We start from the raw sequence: 21,523 nt of genomic DNA, 5'->3' as shown, positions 1-21,523 counted from the left end.
TTGGCGCGCGCTCTCCCAGTAGAGCTGCGCGGGGCACAGCAGCAGAAGCACCGGCGTCGCGGGGGGGTGGGGGCAAACCCTCCGGCCTGGAGAGGAGGGCCAGCCAAGCCGGCTCGGAGGCGAGCTGCGGGAGGGAGCTGTGCCCTCTGCCGCTCCAGTGCAGGCAGCGGGCGCGCCGGCAGTTTCGCTCTGCTCGGCCTGGGACGCCCTTTGCTTTGGGGAGCGGGCGGCACCTTCCTCCACCGGGGCTGGCGCCCACGCGGACCTCGCGAAGTCCGCTTTGGGAAACGCGGAGCCTCGGCAGACCCCATCGCAGACCTCCAGTCCCCACACCACGTCCTGAGCTACAACCTTCCCTAGATAGTTGCAAATGAATGAGTACTCACCTCGGGCCAGATCCAAGTTTTACCCAACGGAAAGGGCGCGGGACCAAGAATGAACCCACTTCCATGGCTACATCCGGCACGCACACTCACTCACACACGGTCACCTCGTTTCCTCCACGGGTTTGTCTGGAACGCTGGAGAGAAGGGGGAAAACGTTTTGAGAAAGCTCCGTCTCCCCTCCCCTTCACTCTTGCCATGAAATACAATGATTCATTTTTGTTACCAGCGCAGCACTGTCCTCCCCACCACGCACACACAGAGCCACACTCTCATATTCACACTCACTCTCAGCTCCCAGAGCGCCTGCATTTTCTTTGGGAGCCGCTGGGAGGTTCATTAATATCATTAGCATTTAACCCCCTCCCTCTCCCCATCCCCTCCCCGCACATGGCTGACGTCAGACCCCGCCAGGAGTTGGGGGAAAAGCTAAGTGGGCCGGGGACGCCCTATTCCCCTCCCCGCGGCTGCCTGTCAGAGAGCTTCTGGAGATATTACCGGGGACCCAGTCCGCCGCGACAGGCACAAAGTCACGGGGTAATGAACTTCGGGGACCCCGTGCGGCTGCGAGCGCGGCTCTCCCCGGAAACCAGGAGCTGGCCGCGCGTTCCTTCGGAAGACTCCCCAGCAATCTAGCGGTCCCCCTGGGCGCTTGGCTCTGCCCGGAGACTGCGGTTGTTTTCCTTCTGTCCTTAGAAGACCCGCAGTCTGCAAAGGGCTGTCCGCACTCTGCATGCCTAACGCAGAGGGAGAAATTGAAGACGGAGAGACCGGAATGGAGGAAGAGAGGCATTTGGCCCTTTTGGCTCCGTAGGAAGACCCTTTTCGTGTGTCTCCATTTCTGTCCTTCAGTACCCCTCTCTTGTTCTCCCTTCTTCCTCTGCCTGCCCCTCCGTCTCCCCATTTGTCTGTCCACGCGTGTGTCCATACCAGGCAACATTCCCCAAAGCTGCGGTTTTGCAAGAGCCGGGAAGAAACTTCGGGATGCTGACGTTTCCACGGCGGAACGAATTCTGAGCCCCTCCAACCCCCACCCCGGGGAGCGGCGCGCGCCGACACCCACCTGTCCGGCCCGGGAGCCTCGCAGGCTGGAGGGCGGCTGGAGAGCGGTGGAGCCGGGCGGCGAGGCGGGCGCTGTCGGCCGGGACTCGAGCGGCGCCCACCAGCCGCTCCGCCCCGGGACCGCCAGCATGAGCAAGCCGGCCGGATCAACAAGTGGGTACCTTTCGGTCGGCTGCTGGGTTCAGGCGCGCTGCCTGGGGCGGGCGGGGAGGCCTGGGCGAGGCTGCCCGGGAACAGCGACTGGGAGCCGGGAGAGGTACTCCACTCGCGCGTGTGCTTTGGCTCAGCTTCTGGTAGACCACGAGTCGGAGCGTTCGGTGGTGAGGGAAGAACAATTTGTTACCTCTGACTCTCTTGGTCACCCCTTCTTTCCGGTGAGGTGGGAAGGTTGCAACCCATGCAGCCAGCCCACCAGTCCCGCGAGTTCCCTCCACTAATCACTTATCCCCAGGTGCGGGGAGGAGGGGGCGATGGGGGCGGGAGCTAGGCCTCAGCCCGGGGCGGCGGCACCAGAATACGCTCGCTCCAAACTCCCAGCTCCGGCAAGGCGCGCAGAAGCAACTCCGCGAAAAGCGGATTTTGAATGGAATGCTTTGCACCCGGTTTCTAGCTATTGCAAATAATCCTGCGAACTGGGAAGCAGAAACCATTTAAAAGTCACATTTTCCTTAATCCTAAATCCGCATAGGTCATAACTGGGGAATCTAAAGCATGGCGAACCGCTCTAGCAGAGAGGGGACCAAATCCCTAAGCCCAAGGACTTTCGAGCGGGAGCTTCACAGAGGAGTGTGCGGCCTGCTCCCTTCGCGCGGTTTTCTCCTTTAAACTTGCTTAGCTGGCGGCTGTCCCTCGCCAGCCAGGCCGAGGCGGATATCCAGCCTCCCTGCACCACGGCCTAGTGCAGGGCGAGGTGGAAGTTGCAGGGCCTTTGCGTGCACCGAGCCTGCGGAGCCGAGGACGTGCAGGCCCGAGCCCCTGTGGGGCGGGCGCGGCCCCACTGCTGGGATCTCCCCGGGCGTTTCAGTTCCCGCCTTCCGGTGGCCCGGGTGCCCTATCCTGGGTCCCAGGCTGGGGGTGACGCTGCTGCCGTCCCCAGGTTCCGGAGTTCGGCCCTGGCTGCTTTCACCTACAGCGTATTTGGTGACTTGTGCTTTCCTCCGCGCGGCCCCCGCCTCTCCCCTCCCTCGCCCTCGTTATCTGATGGGAGCCTGAAAGTTGGCAGAGAACTGAGAGCGAAGTCCCACTTCAGTGGGCTGCAACTCCTGCCCGTCCCACATGGCTTGTGTTTTCACTTTGTCTGATGGTTTTGGCCTGGGTGCTGCTGCCCTTTGAAAAATCAGAGCGAAATGAACGTGAACAAAAAGAGAAAAGGAGACACGTTTAGATCCTGCAAACTGGGACGAGAGAAGGAGCCTTAACCGCGGTCTGCATCCGAGCCCGCACTGCAGGGCCGGCCTCCTCTAGCCTGGCTGTTGGACCCTCTGGGAGGGGGAGCGAGCTCGTTCTTTGTGGCCCGTGTCGCCGTGTGCAGGGTCCCTCTCAGGAGGTTCGGAGAGAGACCTCTCCTGTGCACTTCCAGCCTCCCAGCCAAAACCCACGCCCGCGGGCCCTGCAGGCCTCCTGCTCGCTCACCCTGACAGGCGCCCTCGCTGCCTTCCCTGGAAGTAAGGAGTCTCGGATTCTTGCACCCACTTGGGGGTCCAGAGCCGCCATGGTTGGGGGGTGTTTGTGAAAGGTGAGGCCTCGGAGGCGAGAGAGGGAGCGGACACGAAGCCCGTTTGCTGGGGACCAGCCCGCATGCTAAGGACTAGGACGCGGTGGTTCACCCCCCACCCCCCCCCCCCACCCCCTCCCCCAGGCTTTTAGAAAAAAGTGTGATCATCGGGAAAACTTTGGACCTTTCCAAGTATCCGAAAGCTTGAGTTTGGCCACGGAAGCCTGGAGCCCCTGCGCAGTTCCAGCCTTCACTACTGGGGTTTCTCAGGTCCGCAGGACCCAGGACCCCGGCCTACGCGCCGCTGCAGCTGGGCTCTGCCAGGGCGGAGGCTGCCCGGCCGGCACCTGCAGCCCGCGCGCCGGGTCGGCGAGGAGGCCCGCGCAGCTGGGAGGTCCCGGCCTGCCGGGCCTCGAGGTCTGGAGCCCTCGCCCTGCTCGGCCGTGCGCGGCTGGAGAGCAGAGCGCTGTCCGCCGGGAGCCCCGCCTGGGTGGTAGCGAGACCCCGGCCAGTCACCCCTGCAGCCCAGACTAACTTCTTTCAACAACCTGTGATGGTAATTACAGTAATCGAAGCTGCCATATAATCTCTAGGCAATTGTGATGCACAAAAAGCCCCGAGGGGACCCCTGGCGAGGGAGTGAAGGACGGTTTTCCAGCCCCAGGAAACTCCCGCTTGCTCACGTCGGAGCTCGCTCGGCTTATTCCGTGAGGAGCTTTGCAACGGGCTCAACCAGCTTGTCTCGTGACCCCAAGTCACCTTAACGTGGCTGGGCGGCGGGGTCTAAGGCGCAGGCCCGCCGGGCCCTGGAATTTTTGCATTCCTCCCTCCGGCGCCCCGCCCCAGGCGGGTAGCAGGTCTCCCATCTGCCCCAGTCCAGGCAAAGGCCCGGCCTCCCCGCAGCCGCCGTGGCCACGGGGGGGGGGGGGGGGTGCTGGTCCAGGAGCCCCGCCCGCGGGAGCCGGGTGCTTCCTCCCCACTTCGGGGTCCTCTGGGGATGTGGCCCTGGCCTCCTCTGGATTGGAAGCAGGGACAGGAACCCCATCCCTGCTTCTTCCGCGCGCGCGCCCGCTCATCTGGGAGTCTTCTAAAGTGCCCCGGGAACAAGAGGACAGCTGGGGCGACGGGACCCCGAGCGTGGACCCCAGCTGAGGCAGAGGGCTGAGTTGTGCACAAGAGGTTGGTTGCAAATGATGGAAACCAAATCTACTGCCTCCAGACTGCGGGCGGTGCAGTTGAGCGCGAGTCCCTGCTGGGTGGCCGTGAGCTTCCTTGGGCGCAGTGACAAGACGGAGGGGTGAGGGACAAGCCCCGCTGCGGTCAACCCGCGCTCTCTCCAGCCCCTCCCCCTGCACAGCCTCCCCTCCCACCCTGCGGGGGAGTGGGGGGGGGGGGGGATGCCCAGGCGGTGGTCGCCGCGCCGCGCGCCTCCCCGCCGGCCTTTGTCACCACCCGAATTCCCATGCTACTCTTTTTGACGGGTCACTGGTGGCTCTATAGGCAGGTGCTTCGGCGGGGTTGTAATTACCCCGACCCCCTCCCCCGCGGGCCGCCCGCGCCCTCCCTCCACTCCCCCTTCCTTCCACCCCGGCCCCCAGCCGCCACTCCGCCAAGGCCACCGCTCGGGGTGCCCGCCCGGCTGGACCCGCGGAATCCACCAGCAAGTTCCCCCTCCGACGGCTCAGAGGCGTCCCCTCGCCACCACCACTCCCTGCCCTGCCGTCGGCACCCCGGCCTCCCCGCCCCCCACCGGCTGAGCGCTCCAGGAGGCAACTGTGGAGTTTCACCCGGCCTCAGGCCGCCGGGTCCAGACTGGAGGCCTTTGCCTGGGCAGCGAAGGAAAATTAAATGTTAAGGAGTTAGTTATTATGAACTACCATGATCACTAAAGTGTTAATTAACACTTTATTTAATGCTCCCCCTGTTCGTGGGAGGAAGGGTCTCAGGCTGGAGGGCCTCTTCTCCATTCTTAGGGAAAAAATAGCTCCCTCCCTACGGGGTTTTTGAATGTTACCCCCTCCTGTACATTCCTTCAGAGTCTGCGGACACCCCAGCCCTGAGGGCATTTCAGGGAAAGTTCTCTTCAATCTGGCGACTGTGGAAGCCCATGGCGGGGGTGGCGGGGGGGGGGGGGGGGGGGGGACCACAGTCCAGAGAAATCCGGCATGCCCTTTAGAACAGTAGCCCGGGACAGCCGGCGGGAAAGCAGGTGGGGAGAGGCCCGCAGAGGATCCAGGATGGAAACAGGACTCGGAGGAAGAAGCTGGGGAGGACGGCGTGGAGGCGCCATCCCAGGCGGACCTGCCAGGCAGCCGCACACTTGCACCAACCTCCTCGGACTCGCCTAGCCCAGTGCTAGTCACTTTGGGGAGACAATTTTTCCTAAAGGGAGTAAGTTCTCAAAAGCGTCCCTCCGGCAAGCATTTTTAAAACATAGGTAAAGCGGAAGTTGGGCACTGACCACGACTCTTCTTATCATTAATAATCCTAGGATTAGCATTGCAATCATCAGCCTGATCACAACCACCGCCCCGCAGCTCCAGGAAAACTCTCTGGCCTCCCAGCTACCATCCCTGGTTGCAGCCGTGTTTGTGTTTCTTCTTTCCCCTTTTTGCGTTTCCAGTTTGTCTCCTCGCGCGCTCGCCAACAACTTTCTCTGTTCAATGCAGGAGCCGGGGAGGGAGGCGGCCAAACTTTGCGCGGAGCCCAGAGGCAGCGGCGGCCGCGCTGCCGCCTAGGCCCGCGGTCATCTTTCATTCCCATGCGGGCCTGGGCGCTTAGAGGAGGCCCCAATACATGTAGCGGTGCATGAATAATGCTCATTGTAGGAAACTGACACTTGCTCAAGGAAAAAAAGTTTGACTATAAAATCACTTCATTATTTGCTTTTACCGCAGCCTCGGTGCTAATCCCCTCAGAGGTCAGATTGCTTAGCATCTCTCTCTCCCTCTCCCCTTTCCCCCCTCTCCTCCGCCTTCCTCTCCTTCTCGCCCCTGGCTCCCCTCCCTGTCTTTTTTGCGATTTCAGGCCGCATTTTAGATATCCCCTGTAAAGTGTGCGGGGACCGCAGCTCGGGGAAACACTACGGGGTCTACGCCTGCGACGGCTGCTCGGGGTTTTTCAAACGGAGTATCCGAAGGAATAGGACGTATGTCTGCAAATCTGGAAACCAGGTACCTTAGCCGGCTGCATGCTCAGCTCCCCTCTGCCGCCTGCCCCTCCTTTGTTTGTGCCCGAGGACGACTCTGCTCAGCAGAGACCAGACCTTGACTTCTCCGGTTCTCTCTCTTTCCAGACCCAACTCTTTGAGGCCCTTTCCCTTGGGCAAGGCAGGGCAGAAGGGGCTGGGGTCGGGGGCACTGTGGAGGGTAAGGGAAGGCCCGTGAGTTTGCAGTAGGAAGTCTGAAATCCCAGCGTCCCTCCTCCCCACCCCCAAACACTTTAATCCTCTAACATTTTGACATTGGGTAAGGCCTTCTCCTAGTGGCGATAAAGCCAGCCCAGGGGACCTAAGGGACTTAAAAATCTAAACCTCAAATGTAACCCGGAGAAAGGGCTAGGTTGTGCTGTCTGTCCGCCACACCCACCCCTAGCAGCGCAGTGCCTTCACCACTGCCTGGCATGGCAGAAGTTAAGGGCACAGGGCATCCTACTAAGGTTCAGACTCAAAGTTGAGTGTTAGCCACTGGAACGGAGAGGATGTGTTCTGTGAAAGGCTGTGCCCTTCAACTTTTCTGAGTCTGGTTGAGCCTTGTCAGAAAAGGGCTGAGTGAGCAGGAAGAGAAGGCCCCCAAGGAAGGAGTAACCGGGACCTTCTCCCAGGTTCCTGTATCTCCTCCTTCTCTGCTTAGAAGATGTGCCTGGTTGGTTGCGTTTTGGTCTTGGGCAGGCTGAACTGTCTCAAAGAAACAGGGGAGTCAGGGCATGGACTGCGTGTGAGCCAAAGCTGCCAGAAAAGCGACTAGAACCCCCTGCCCCGTTTTCCAGTCCAGTAACAGGCTTATTTCAACCTAGGGGATCAGCCTGTTGGTCCCACACTTTGCCCTCTCCTTAGCCAGACACACAGACGCTCCAGCACAGAGCCACCACCTTGACTCCCAAGAAGACCCTGGAGAGTGTATTAGTCAGAAGTCATCCTTTGGTAATCAAACTGGTGAACCATTTTCACTAATTAATATCTATGTGTAAATATGACACACATATATACATCCACATATATTGTTTGGTGCTAGTCGATTAATCTTTTGCTGAAGTCATGCCTGCTTATATCAGTTTCTGATAGATTTGGATTATCAACAAAAACAAGAAGACATCTGTATTTGGATAAGTTATTTGGAACTCTCCTGCCCTGTTCTTGTTTTATTGGGTTCACAGCTTTGTATCAGTTTCTGCTTTACCATATGGACACGTCACATTATACACACCCAGCACTGCAGCCCAATAGCTCCACAGCAATGTGGGATTACTGTGGGTTGTCAGATTCGAGCAAGTTTCTACTTAAATTGTCTTTTACTTTTATACAACGCACAGAATTGGGGAATCAAAACCTCAGGTGTTAATGGCTTGATATTTTCTAAGGGGCTGGCTATCAACATGCTGATGTCAGTCCAAGTATTTGTAAAGGAGTGATAATAGACTCATCAGCCTTGGTGGTTGTCTCCTTGCAGAGAGAATAAATGCCCCGAGCAGAGGCACCCATCCTTCTCCCGGGCTCCAGATATTTATATACATGTGATCTGATCTGAAGACACTCTTAAAAACTAATGAAGGCTTCCATTTTGCATTAACGTGTTAACAGAATACATTTGGGGAATAACATTTGATGATAGGCATATGATTGCACTTAATAATAACTTCTTTAAGCCTTTTTACATTAAGCTATTACACTGGCCAGCAAAGATGCCCTGAAGAATTCACTTAGGAACCAAAAAATTTTTTTCCTTTCTCTCTTTTATTCTAAGATTAGGTAAATAATATTCCAACTTATTATTAACAGCAATGAGGACCTTTAGAAATTGTTACAAACCCCAGCCCTACATTTATTTAAATAATTCAACATTTTTAAACCAGAGGGGTGTGATCTTATAAAACTGTGTTTTCTAATGTGTAATTATTCCCAAGGGATATTTTAGAAAATGCACTTACTCTAACTTCAACATATATAACATTTTGGTATTATGAAGCAAAATAAAAATACATTTACTTTATTCTCTTTCTTCTCATTGCAAATCTAACAGTAGCAACTCATATAAACACCAGAGAGCACCAATCTTATGTATTTTCTGTGTATAATATATATGTGACTCTTTATATAGCTTTGTATGTGTTTCCTCAGTAATAACACCAAATACTGAATGAATTGTATAAGAAAATTTCTCTGTAAATTTCTTCTTTTAATGGCCAACATTTCCCCATAAAAATGCATTAGATAAAATATTTATTTTCTCACATGTCCTTGATAAATATTTCTAAGTCAGCAATTATCTCTTTTTCTCAGTTATCACACTAATATTCTCAACCCATGTTATCATTTTGTCAGACAGTTCATTACATTATCTTCCTGGCTATATTTACACAGAGAGCATTTTTAGATTTTGCCCAGGCCTTGGTCTCTTCCCTTCTCACCCTTTCCTCTGGGGGCCCTGCCCTCCTAACCACTCTGGCTTCTGCCTCAACACTTGAGAATGACTATGTGTCCACGAATCTGAGTTGAGAGGAGGCTTTAAGATAACTCTCACCATGCTGCTTATAAGAATGGCTTTCAGTACAAAGGCAAGAGTGAGAAAACAGGAGAGTAGAGAATAAATGAGAGATATTTATCTGTCAAATAAATGGGCTCACCCCCAGAAAGTGAAAGAGAGAGGAAGACTAAGACCCTAAGCGGAAAGATAGCTAGCGAGGGAGGGGGACATAGCAGGGATCCTTCCAGGCCAGCCCACTCCAAAAGGGGCTCCCAGGCCTCCTCCTATGGGGCCAGGTCGCTGTCTTCGGTCCTGAAAAAGCCTCACCCCAGTTTCTCCACTTCCGGAAGTCCCCCCCTCCCCCCAGCTTCTCCTCCCAGCACAGCAGAGTCTGGCACACCAGGCGCTGTGACCCTTCACGTGCTTGGAGAAGGATTTTCCAACTTGAGCGCTTTCATAGAGTCATGAATTGGTTCTCTTGAAGTAGCCCCGGGAACCCCAGCCCTTTCTCTACCTGGCCCTGCTGGTGCCCGAGGACCTCACTGCTTCTTGGACCCAGGTGTAGGTGGCAGGTTCTGTTTCCCCACCCAGCGCCGGCTTTGGGTCACCATCTGAAGGCCCACGGGCTCTGACGGCCTGCGCTCTCTTCCAGGGAGGCTGCCCCGTGGACAAGACGCACAGAAACCAGTGCAGGGCATGTCGGCTCAAGAAGTGTTTGGAAGTCAACATGAACAAAGATGGTAATCAGTACATCTTTTTACTCTAACAACGTTGATTGATAAGTAAATGATATGTACAGAAAATACATGGCACTCCTAGGCATGTCAACCCTCTCCCCAGCACTTCTTTCTAGAGCAGTGGTTCTCAACCTTCCTAATGCCGCGACCCTTTAATACAGTTCCTCATGTTGTGGTGACCCCCAACCATAAAATTATTTTCGTTGCTACTTCATAACTGTAATGTTGCTACTGTTATGAATCGTAATGTAAATATCTGATATGCAGGATGTATTTTCATTGTCACAAATTGAACATATTAAAGCATAGTGATTAATCACAAAAACAATATGTAACTATATATATGTGTTTTCCGGTGGTCTTAGGCGACCCCTGTGAAAGGGTTGTTTGACCCCCAAAGGGGTTGCGACCCACAGGTTGAGAACCGCTGTTCTAGATGCTGGGAATTGGCCTCAGGCTTTCAGTCATATCCTTCCGGATCTCTTAGCATGAGCCCCATCCCGACCCCTTGAACTTCCTAGAGCAAGGCCCATGCCCACATTGGAAACCTGTGCTCCACAGTCACCCCCAAGAAGGCAGCGTTCCTGGGAACCCCACTCTGCTGAGGATACGCGGTATTTTCTGCCTCTCGTCTTAATTACTCAGTTCAAACCTCCTTGCAGCCCTTTTGTGGCCACTCCCAAACCTGTTAGCCTCCTGCAGGATCTCACAGTCTGGATAGTCTTTGGGGGAGGAGGAAATCAGGGACTAGGAGACCGATGTGTGGGAGGAGGGAGGACAGAGACAGGAGCACAGGGAATTTTGAGTCCCTATTTGCAAATTCAACAGGATTCCAAATTCGGCACCGCCAGTGTGGTGATCTGGGTTTCTCCAGCGCTTTCCCTTGATTTAACAGAAAGGGGCTGGAGAGGTTGGGTGAGGCCTGTAGGTGTCTCAGACACCAATTCCCAGAAGGCTCTTAAACATGCACAGCAAGAACTAGGATTCTGGATGCCAGGTGGTGGCCTGGCAAGGGTGCCCCAGGCCGGGGCAAAGCAGGGTGGGGTGGTGGGGTAGTCATGGCCTGGAGGGAGGAATGGGGCCTCAGCACCGGGCGTGGAGTGGGCTTTGTGTTGGCGGCCCAGGTGGCAGCCACAGCAGCTCATTGGGGAGAGCGCTTTCTCCCCCCCTTTCCCCCCTCGCCCTGGGGGAAGCAGGAGAGGGCGTCCAACCTGATGAACTTGTGTATTGACAAGTTGTCAAGTTAGGCGAAAGGAAGATTGCCCTGCATTAATTTGTTTGTTTAAGCTGTTGGTGGTAATTGTCACATCTCCCTGCCTTCCTCCAGCACACTCCGAGGTGGGCTCTCCCTGTCCCATCCCCCAGGGTCCCTGGGCTCAGGGCCTTGCCTCTGTGGCCCTCTGACTTTTCTGTGTGGGCGGGGGTGGGGAGGGTGGCGGTGGGGAAGCCATCCTAGGGCCAGGCGGGAAAGTCTGTGCAGAGACTAGTTGCAGGGAAGGGGGGACGTGGGTGCCTAGCTATCCCCTCCCAGGGGGTTCTCACGACAGAGAAAGCCTAGTCTTGCTGGAGGCATGTCATTAACCTGAGACTTAGGGCCCGGCTCCCCTAACGCGTACGGCGTGGCTGACAGCCCACCTCAGGGCGCCCTCCGCCCCCACATCCCGGTGACCTTGCCTGCCCGCCGTGGCGCGTGGCCCTGCAGCGCAGCAGTGGCCGTGTGTCTCCCAGACTCTGACCCCCGCCTGTGTCCGTCTGTCTCTGCAGCCGTGCAGCACGAGCGGGGCCCTCGGACGTCCACCATCCGCAAGCAGGTGGCCCTCTACTTCCGCGGACACAAGGAGGAGAACGGGGCGGCCGCGCACTTCCCCTCGGCGGCGCTGCCCGCCCCAGCCTTCTTCACCACCGTCACGCAGCTGGAGCCGCACGGCCTGGAGCTGGCCACGGTGTCCGCCACGCCCGAGCGCCAGGCCCTCGTGAGCCTGGCTCAGCCCACGCCCAAGGTCAGGGGCCTTGCTGGGAGCCCCGGGAAGCGTGGAGGGAGGAGACAGGGGCACCTCTTCCTTCTGCCCTGGAGTGGGGACAGGCAGGCCAAAGATGGGGCGACCTCGCAGGATACTGGCAGAGCCTCACACTTGAGTGTGCAGTACAGTCACTCTCTGAGTTGCTACGGATGTGGACTCCCGGCCCCCCCCCTCCCCCCGCCCCGCCACAGAGGCCCTTTGATGTAGGGCTGGGGAGGGAGGTTGCACCTTTGGAGACGGCTCTGGTGCGGAGCCCCCAGTCTGAGCGAGCGGAGCAGGCCACGGTGGGAGTCCCCTGCAGGTCAGAAGAGTGGACATTTGTTTTGAGAAGGAGAAGGAGAGTCCTTGAGTTGCAAATATTAGGGGTCTATTCTCTTGGGCAAAGCGGTGGGTCTCCAACCTAAGAGAGGAATGTGGAACTCACCCGGTTGGACAGTTTGGGGAACCTGACATTTGCCAGTCCCCTCTCACTCTCCTCTGAGCCTCCTGGATTGATCTACACCAGGTCCTCTACTGGCAGGGATGCAGCCAGAACCACCTCAAAAGGCTGCCACCTAGGGACTACCCTTCAGGCGTCCCGCTGGTACCTACCCACAGCTCCCACCCCAGGCCAAGAAGGGATCTGGGTTCGCCCCAGAGGAGGGCCAGCTGCAGCCACACACGGCAGGGAAGCAGACACCTGGGCACACACGCACGCACAGCATTTAATATTGCTTCCTTAGCCTTGATGTGTATAATAGGCTTGGGAAAGTAGTGTTATGAATATGTTGTCAGTTATGAATGGGAATGCTCCGTGAATGATTAAGATGTCTAATTGAAATATTTCCATAATATACTAATCCTTTCTAAAAATACTCACATGCATATTTGTGTTTGGGATGCCTATTAATTTGTACTTTTTTCACATCTATTTTTATGTACACAAATGTGAGCAGCTCTCATCTAAATTGGGAGACAGGCCTGGCACTTGGCTCAGCCCAAGGAAAATTTGCTGTAGGGGATAAAAAGCCAGATGCCCCTCTGGAAGGAACAGGCCCACAGAGTGGAAATGGGTCTCTCCCAACAATTTCCCGAACTCTATAGATAGGATGTTTGGTTTTTATGCCTGTATGGCAACTGCCCATTAAAGCAGAACATCCAAGTTCCCATCTCCTTCTCTGTTCTAATTAGAAAACTGAAAAGTTGGCTCTCCTTGCAAAGCTGTGGTTTCCTCACTCTCTGGTCTCTCTGTGTCTCCCCACCCAGTACCCCCATGAAGTGAACGGGGCCCCCATGTATCTCTATGAAGTGGCCACAGAGTCAGTGTGTGAATCCGCGGCCAGGCTTCTCTTTATGAGCATCAAGTGGGCCAAGAGCGTACCAGCTTTCTCCACCCTGTCTTTGCAAGACCAGGTATGACCAAGAGGGCCAGAGGTCTTGAGGGAAGGGAGCTGGGAAGAAGCAACAGGAGTCAGCCTTATGGAACTGTAGGTTACCTGGATAAATCGCCAAGGTCAGGCATCAGTTATACATATATAATTGATTTCAGAGAGGAAGGGAGAGAGATAGATAGAAACATCAATGATGAGAGAGAATCATTGATTGGCTGCCTTCTGCACACCCCCTAATTGAGGAGATCAAGCCCGCAACCTGGGCATGTGCCCTTGGCCAGAATCGAACCTGGGACCCTTTAGTCCGCAGGCTCTATCCACTGAGCCAAACCGGCTAGGGCAAGGCATCGGTTCTTAATAGCAACGAGGAATCTATCTTTACTAGCTTCTTTCTATGGGTTCAGAATATCTAGGGACGGACCTTACTAAGAAATGTAATTATGTTGTTTTGGGAACTTCGGATCTGGTTTACGAAAAACAAGCAAACAAGGGCATTATTTTATTTTATTTTTTTAGTTTAATTGAAACTTCAAATTTAACCACAAATTTTTAAAGACTTTTTTAAAATTGTTAAAAAACAGTGCTTTTTTAGAACACTGGAATTGAGAGAAATAGAAGAGTATTCTCCTCTTAAGATTTTTGGAGCTAGTCTCACTATTCTATATGCAGAGCTTTATGTTTTTCATCATGATAGAGTTGGGGCCACTAATTTATCAGCATATAGGATTAAAGGGTGTGTTGCAGGCTAAATTCTCTCTAGATTCTTTAAGTCTTTTAGAGATTTTTGTAAACAAATGGGCATTGTGCATAATTCTGTGGTTGTAAATGATATTCTGAGGCAATAAAAGTTTGTGCTGCTAAAAACTGTGTTGTACCAAAACCCAGAAATTTTGTTGTTAGGAACATCAGAAATGGCCTCTGACAGAATTTTTCTAAACTTAAGGGAAAGGAAGAGAATGAAGTGTTCACAACCTTGACTGTTACCAGTGCATTCTTGGGAATTAATGACAAATTTCCCAAAAGGCTAATAAGTAGTTCTAAAAGCGAAGGATTTATTTCTTTAATTCATCTTATACCTAATTAAAGAATAATAGGGCCCCTTAATATAAAGTACATTTCCTACAGAAAGACCTGGCAATGTGCTAAAAACATCAAATCTTCTAGCATGGAATGTTCTTTTTTTCATGGCCTGGACTTTCAGACATGGCCAGAATTAGATACTGTTTACCTTGCATTTTTTAAGTATTCTTTTTTGTACTTAATGTAATAAAAATAAAGTATTTTGAAAATTCAATCTTTTGATTTTGGTTACAAGCCTTCACAACTTAGCTCTTAGCTTCTGAAAGGAAATCCTTCCATATAAATCATCCAGAATTGGTTGAATTTTTATAGATTTTTCAAAAAACAGATTTTTCAAGATGGTTAAGTTCTATCTTTGACCAGGTTAACTGGTTGGCTCTGATCATTTGCCGTGTGTGTGTGTGTGTGTGTGTGTGTGTGTGTGTGTGTGAATTGGCTATTTTTTTTTTCTCAAAGCAAGTATTTGTAGACTCTTTAATTCAAACAAAATTTATTTACGGTCTGCTACTCAACCCTTCGATGGAAACCCTTCAACAACTAGCAAACTGTAGTGAAGTGGAATCCGGTATATTCATTTGGAAAAGGAGCCAGATTTTCATTTTAAATATTCAGAAGCACATTTTATTAGAATGACAATGACAAGCACCTTGATGCTGTCCACTTATGAGTCTCAGAAAAATCAGTCAGTGAGATGAGGTAAACTCAGTAAAGCCCGATTAACATAATTACACCCTGATTTCCCTGCATGCCTCTTGGGAATTAGTGAGATCTCTCTCTCTCTCTGCCCAGCCCCCTATATCCACCAGGACGATGGGGCCCAGATCTGCAAGCTTACTCTGGAATCTTCAACCTGATAATATCAGCGTTTTATAGGCGGGGTATCCACCTGCTGAGTGGCTGGTGGCATTTCCTTGAGCCTGGTTCTCTGGGAGAAGTTTCTAGGTGGTCAGAAACAAATAGATGGGAGGACCAGAAGGGTAAACCCTTTCCCAAGGGAAGCAAATTTTGGGAGCTTAGAATGGCTGACTCTCAAATGCCTGTGCTTATCTATAGGCACCTTTTGAAAAAGGAAAACAAGGGAAAGATAAAATATTCAGAGGAAAAATTACCAAGACAAGCATTTAAAACACTTTTTAAAATAATAGAAATTTACATATTGAAATTGTTTATAAATTTATAAATTACACACTATATTATATTATACATCTATTGTATGACAGCTGATGCTTTTGGAAGATGCTTGGAGAGAACTGTTTGTTCTAGGAATAGCACAATGGGCCATTCCGGTTGATGCTAACACTCTACTGGCTGTATCTGGTAAGAATTGCACAATTTAATGACTTTGTTGTAGAAATTACCATAAAAATACATTACTGAAAAAAGAACAACATGTAAAGAATAACAAATTCCCACTGAACAATGGAGTATACCTGTCATTTATAAATCTATATTTAAATGCAAATAATGTTGTTTTGTTGTATTCATGACTGCTTGCATTGTTATTTAAATGCAAATTACTGTGTTTGTTATCATCCAAGAGACGATTTTATATTAACTTTCATACAATATAGCCAGTGTACATGGAATCAGATATCTTAGACTGACAATTGAATAGATATTGATATGCAGGATTTTGTCAAAAATCAATATTAAATTATGAAAATGCCTTCATATGATAGCATTTATGCCATGTTTTCATTCTAGGCATGAATGGTGACAACACAGATTCCCAGAAGCTGAACAAGATTATATCTGAAATACAGGCTTTACAAGAGGTGGTGGCTCGGTTTAGACAACTCCGGTTAGACGCTACTGAATTTGCCTGTCTGAAATGCATCGTCACTTTCAAAGCTGGTAAGCAGACACAAACCCCTGCCTCTTCTCCTTCCCCACTTTTGCCACATCACTAATTCAGCCACCTCAAATTCCAGATTTACCTTTGCAAAAACAAGTGATAGTTTTGAAAGGTGCTGAGACTCTTAGTCTGGCCTCATTTTGATAGCCATGGGGACTTGTGCGTTTTCCTGCTGGCTATTCACTTCAGGGAGGAGATTTCCCATCTGCATTTCCTGTGCTGTCTATCACCGTTTCCTGGTCTTCATTTCTAGTTCCTACACATAGTGGTTCTGAACTGAGAAGTTTCCGGAATGCTGCTGCCATTGCAGCTCTTCAAGATGAGGCTCAGCTAACTCTCAACAGCTACATCCATACCAGGTGACTCTTGCTTGCCCTGAAGGTGTCCTTAAGAATATTGTTTCCGTTGTGAATGTGTGAGCAGGGGGTAATAAGCCAGTTCAAACTTCCTGACTAATTATTCTGTTGCCAGCCAATAAAGTTACTTAGAATTATGTGCTCACCTATATCACATGGTGCGTGAGAGGAGCAAATAAAATTACATTAGCAATTAGATTGTCAGATGCCTTGCAGCTGACCTGGTTGAACAAGTTATTCCATCATAATAGTTGAACACATTTGTATGAATGGACCCAGATGTGGGAAAAGTAAAAACGAAGGCCACGTGTTATAGTTGACATAGTAGAGAGTAGTGAAGTCATCCTTTAAAAAAAGGCAAGTGCCTTTCTTTGGATGCCAATCCCAAATAGAAGGACCAGAGAACTTTTTAGAGAGGCCATCTGTACCCCCATCATAACTGCTGATGGATATCTGTTGAGTTCCTTGGAGTCATTGCACGCACCAGGTTATGTCTGGCCAAGCAGGGCCATTGGCAGAGGCCGCTCTTGTCTATTTGTAGAAACTCTCAGTCACAGGGGCTTCAGCAGGCCTCCTCCTGGCCCACCGATGGGGAAGTCCTCCAGGAGGTAGGGACCTTCCTGCTTCCATTTTCAGAGGGAAAAGGCAAGACTTTAAAGAGCTGTGGAGCTGGCTAGGTCTGTGAACAGAGTTGCTATTCTTGTTTATTCTCTAGGCTGGCTTATTTATTTATTTATTTATTTATTTATTTGCGGTTATGAGAGCCAAATGATTGCTATGGAGAGAGAATGGGAATTTTAGGGCTGGAGGGAGGAAAGAGGCAAAGAGAGGGAGAATGAGAAAGCTGGTCTTAAAGGGAAGCCCATGGAAGCCTGTCTCTATCATCCCAATGTCACCACAGACACTGTGCTGGAATAACTTAATCAGATGAAGGGAGACTGGTAATGCCTCCCTTATACTGTATCCATTTGGAGTAATACCACTTCTGCTAGGATCTTCTTATTTTTATTACAAATCCTCTTTTGAATTCTATTGAATAAAACTGTTCCCTGTCCATGGAATATCATTGAAACTGTGTTGTGTGCTGGTGCAATGTGTATATGTTTTTCTAAATTAAAGTGCCATGATTTCTAAATTTAAAATCCACGTTAAATTTCAATATGTATATAATAGGCACTGAATATTTATTCAAAATTATTGAATGAAGCAGTACATAATTTCCCCACTAAAAATTAATCTGTATATTAGAACTGACCTCTGACATTTAGAACCATTAAGGTTTAAAGAACATCAAACCAAGAAGAATATGATTTCAGTCCAGCCTTCGCTGGTGAGCACTGTGGGACACCAGAGAACAAGACACTGTCCCTTATTGGTGCATGAAGTAGGTAGAAGTATGACTCCAATTCAGACCAGAGAAGAGAGAAAAGCAAAGTGGGGAGTGGGAGAAACAAATTCTAGTTGGGGGAGGCGGGGTGAGGGAGAATCTGGAAAGGCTGATTGATGGAGGGGACCACGCAGGAGCTGGTGTCCTTGAATGGCAGGGAGGAAGGGTGCTCCTTAGAGCTGGTAGAGGGGCTGGTAGAGGGAGGTGCCAGCGAGGTGATTGAGGAGAATCTGAGAGAGAGAAAGCCTGAGGAAATTAAGCCACAAGGCAACAAAAGTCTATTTTAAAGAAATGGCAAGTATACTACTTCTCCCTCACCCTCAAAACAAGGAAATTATTCATGGAAGGAAGTCGTCTGCTTTGACATGGAATTCTTGTTTCATGATATCTGCCACAGCTATAATTTAATATATTAAGATCTAGACTCATGCATGTGACAAAACTAACTATGCCTTATTTCTTAGCTCCTTCAAACCAGGATCATTCTCCTCTAGCACTTTCCTGTCTAGAAAAATAAAATCTGAAATCAAAATGAAAAGTTAACACAGTGAAAAACTAATAGTCAACATTGCAAACTGAGCTCATTGTTATAGCCGTGTGAGCTATTTCTCTAATTATCTGTTATATAAGGAGAAGGCTTGGAATTGGCGTTTCACACAAACCATATGTTATCACTGAAGATCAAATACATGGATCTCTGACAGGCTCAAAACACTTACACCTGAGTAAAAACTTCCAGTTATTTTAATGGATGATACCAGGGTCATAGCTATTCTAAAATAATAATTTTGAGCAGTCAGACACATGCTCTCTCTGTATCTCTCTCACACACGCACATATACACATATACACACTTTGTTATTATTTCTCGGTAGTACCATACTTCACATATAACAGACAATTCTTGTTGACTGACTAACCGACCCCTTCTTATCTAGAGAATAAAATAAGTGGGTGAGAAGGTGAATGTATTATTTATTTACCAAAAATCAAGAATTGTCTATGGATTCTCCAAAATCCATCCTTTTTCAAAGTAATCACTTCCCCCAGTGGTTCCTCACACTGGAACCTTTTAGCCCAGCAGTTCTCAACCTGTGGGTCGCGACCCTTTGGGGGTCGAACGACCCTTTCACAGGGGTCACCTAAGACCATCCTGCATATCAGATATTAACATTATGATTCATAACAGTAGCAACATTACAGTTATGAAGTAGCAATGAAAATAATTTTATGGTTGGGGGTCACAACATGAGGAACTGTATTTAAAGGGCCAGAAGGTTGAGAACCACTGTTCTAGCCCATTAGGTCAATGCAGCAGACGTGGTAGAGGCTCAGCTGTGTCCCACCCATTGCAGGCTTCTCTCTCCTCTGCCCGATTCTGGGATGGGAAACAAAGCTATTGACAAGAGTAAGTGGCCAAGATGAAAGGGAGACCTGGGTCTTGGGATTTCTTTCCAGGAAATGTAGGAGAAGCTTTTAGCAAGGAGAGCAAGGGGTGGGATTTAGGCCTTTAAGAAAATGCAGATAAGCTTCACCATTTCCATACTGCATTAGTCAGTGCGGGGTGGTGATCTCCATCCATGGGTGCCCAGGAAGCTGGGTAGTCAAAGAACCAAGTGAGGCTCTCAGAGGCCCAGAATGAATTATCAGCCTCGTATCAGGTTGAAGAGAGGGACTTTCACGTCTCAAAGCCAGGAGACAAGAGGGACGGTTGCTGTCCTGGATTTTATTTGCAGGGTGGGGTCATTGGGTAGTTAAACTCAGTGTTCAGCCACCTGACTCTTGGGAAGGAATTTTGATGTCTGTCAGTTCCTAGCACTTTGTGGCTATTGGTGGAGCCTGGCTCAGTCACAGGTATGTGACCCCAGACCTCGGTCTTTTAGGCGGTTTGTTTCAGTGGAAGGAGCCCTCCCTGGTGAGTGTATGGATACCTGATTCCAAGCAACTGACTAAAGAAGCATCAGGGCTACCGTGAGGAGGTGGCTTATAGGCATCTGAAGGCAGTAGGAAATGAAGCGTGCACATCTGAACACAGATGTATGTTGGACATTAAGAGAGGAAATTGTTAAGCAATTTCCCACATCTTTAATTATATGTCAATTTCATTGACATGAAAGTTGGGTGGCACTGCCACCCAACAGAACTCAGCCTTCAATTTGCAGTGTAATAAGGATGGAATTATTCCTGAAAGTGACTAAGTATAATGCCTGAATAATAATTTGGAGAATTTCCTAGGAAAGGAATCCATTTTATTTGAGGGAAATTGCCTTGCCAAGGAAGAAACCTTGACAATCAGAAAACATGGATACTACCGCTAGCTACTGCACTAGCACCCTTATACTTATTGACTAGCCTAAACTTAGTACCTTGTTTCTTCATTTTTTCCCCCCTCCAAACCAAATGCAACCCCTTTGCTAATGTCGAGACAGGCACCATGTGATTGTGACAACGTGTGTTCTCCAGGCCTGGACACTTCCGGCTGTAGAACCAGGACCGTAGTAGGGCCCGAGTCCCAGACTCGGCTGCAGGGGCAGTGTGTTATTCATGAGGCCCAGTCAGGAAACTATGCTGGAGATGGTGTGTGCTGAAGTAGGAGCTGTTAATTCCCAGCGGTAATGGATCTGACCTTGCTTTCACGGCTCCTCCTGTTCCAGATATCCCACCCAACCCTGTCGCTTTGGAAAGCTCCTGCTGCTTTTGCCAGCTTTACGTTCTATTAGCCCATCGACCATAGAAGAAGTGTTTTTCAAAAAAACCATCGGCAATGTGCCAATTACAAGACTGCTTTCAGATATGTACAAATCCAGCGATATCTAAGCTCTTCAAGTTCCCACTTTCCAGTATGGCATAGTCTCTGATGAACTTCCATCCACGGAGAACATGCTTCAACTAACCAACCCTTCAGGAAGCATATATCTGGGGGTGTGGAGCCTTCCGGAGAAAACATCCATGGACACAACAGTTCCAGTAGCTTTGACCTGCTGCTGCCTCATCCAGGGCAGGGCAGCCCAGAAGGGCCGCCTGAGCAGAGAACTCGCTGCTGCCACGCCCTGGGAGGGCACACATAGAGGGTTGCCACTGGCCATGCCACTCTGCCTCTCACCTGGAAGATCCGTCTGAACCATCAAACACTGAAACACGAGTGGAACTTCCTTTTCGTTTTTAGTGTATAAAGTTGGGTAACCAAATAGAGCTCTGTGTATAACACCGTGCAGCAGCCTTGAGAACTATCTTATGAACTAGACTTTCTTGTAAAAACAATGGTTAGGTTTAAAATAAAAAGTTTTATCAAAATTTTCCCATCTATTGTAATACATCATTAAGTGGCCTTCAGAACTGAGTTAATAAGTGAAAGGTAGATTATGCCGTGAGATTTGCTTTTTCTCTATCTTTTTTTTTTTTCCTTTCTCTTTCTTTTCTTCTTCTTTTTAATACCATAGGCCAGGCAACCTTGCCAAGGGATTGGTGGACGAAAATGAAATTCTCACCAGAACTTCAGTTTGGATAACATCTCAAAAATAGAAGAGCTTTACTAAAAGAACAAAAGTCGAGGGAGGAAGACTAAAAACAGCAAAACCAAATAAAGCGGAGGTGAAAGATTGAGGCAGATTGCTGTCCCATTAAAATAGTGCTGAAACCAAAGGCAGTGAGGGTCCAAGCTCATGTTTCAGTGAGTCACATCAGACAGGAAACCAACACAGATGTGATGTTGAATGGAACTTCAAAGAGATGAGCACTAAGAGGTTTCTCGATTGATCCACTGCTAACAGCCTGAGACTCTTAAATGCCTTTCAGAAAACTGGTTTCTAGTAAAGCCTTGAATGTGTGTGTGCATGCACACATACACACACACACACCACCACCACCACCACCACCA

General features: G+C 50.0%; 1 protein-coding gene across 1 annotated transcript; it reads left to right on the top strand.

The window, feature by feature from the left end:
* Nucleotides 1-1,573: 1,573 nt before the first annotated feature.
* Nucleotides 1,574-21,388, top strand: NR2E1 (nuclear receptor subfamily 2 group E member 1). The gene is made up of 9 exons (XM_059699608.1): nucleotides 1,574-1,598; nucleotides 6,187-6,332; nucleotides 9,493-9,580; nucleotides 11,342-11,577; nucleotides 12,844-12,990; nucleotides 15,269-15,365; nucleotides 15,753-15,902; nucleotides 16,157-16,262; nucleotides 20,301-21,388. Exons 1-9 carry the CDS (start codon nucleotides 1,574-1,576, stop codon nucleotides 20,461-20,463), a joined length of 1,158 nt encoding a protein of 385 aa, XP_059555591.1. The 3' UTR covers nucleotides 20,464-21,388.
* The last annotated feature ends 135 nt before the right edge of the window (nucleotides 21,389-21,523 follow it).

Source organism: Myotis daubentonii, chromosome 6 (genome assembly GCF_963259705.1).
Source record: "Myotis daubentonii chromosome 6, mMyoDau2.1, whole genome shotgun sequence".
Classification (NCBI taxonomy): Eukaryota; Metazoa; Chordata; class Mammalia; order Chiroptera; family Vespertilionidae; genus Myotis; species Myotis daubentonii.
Note: the sequence above shows the minus strand (reverse complement) of the source record. Positions and strands in the feature narration are given on the sequence as shown.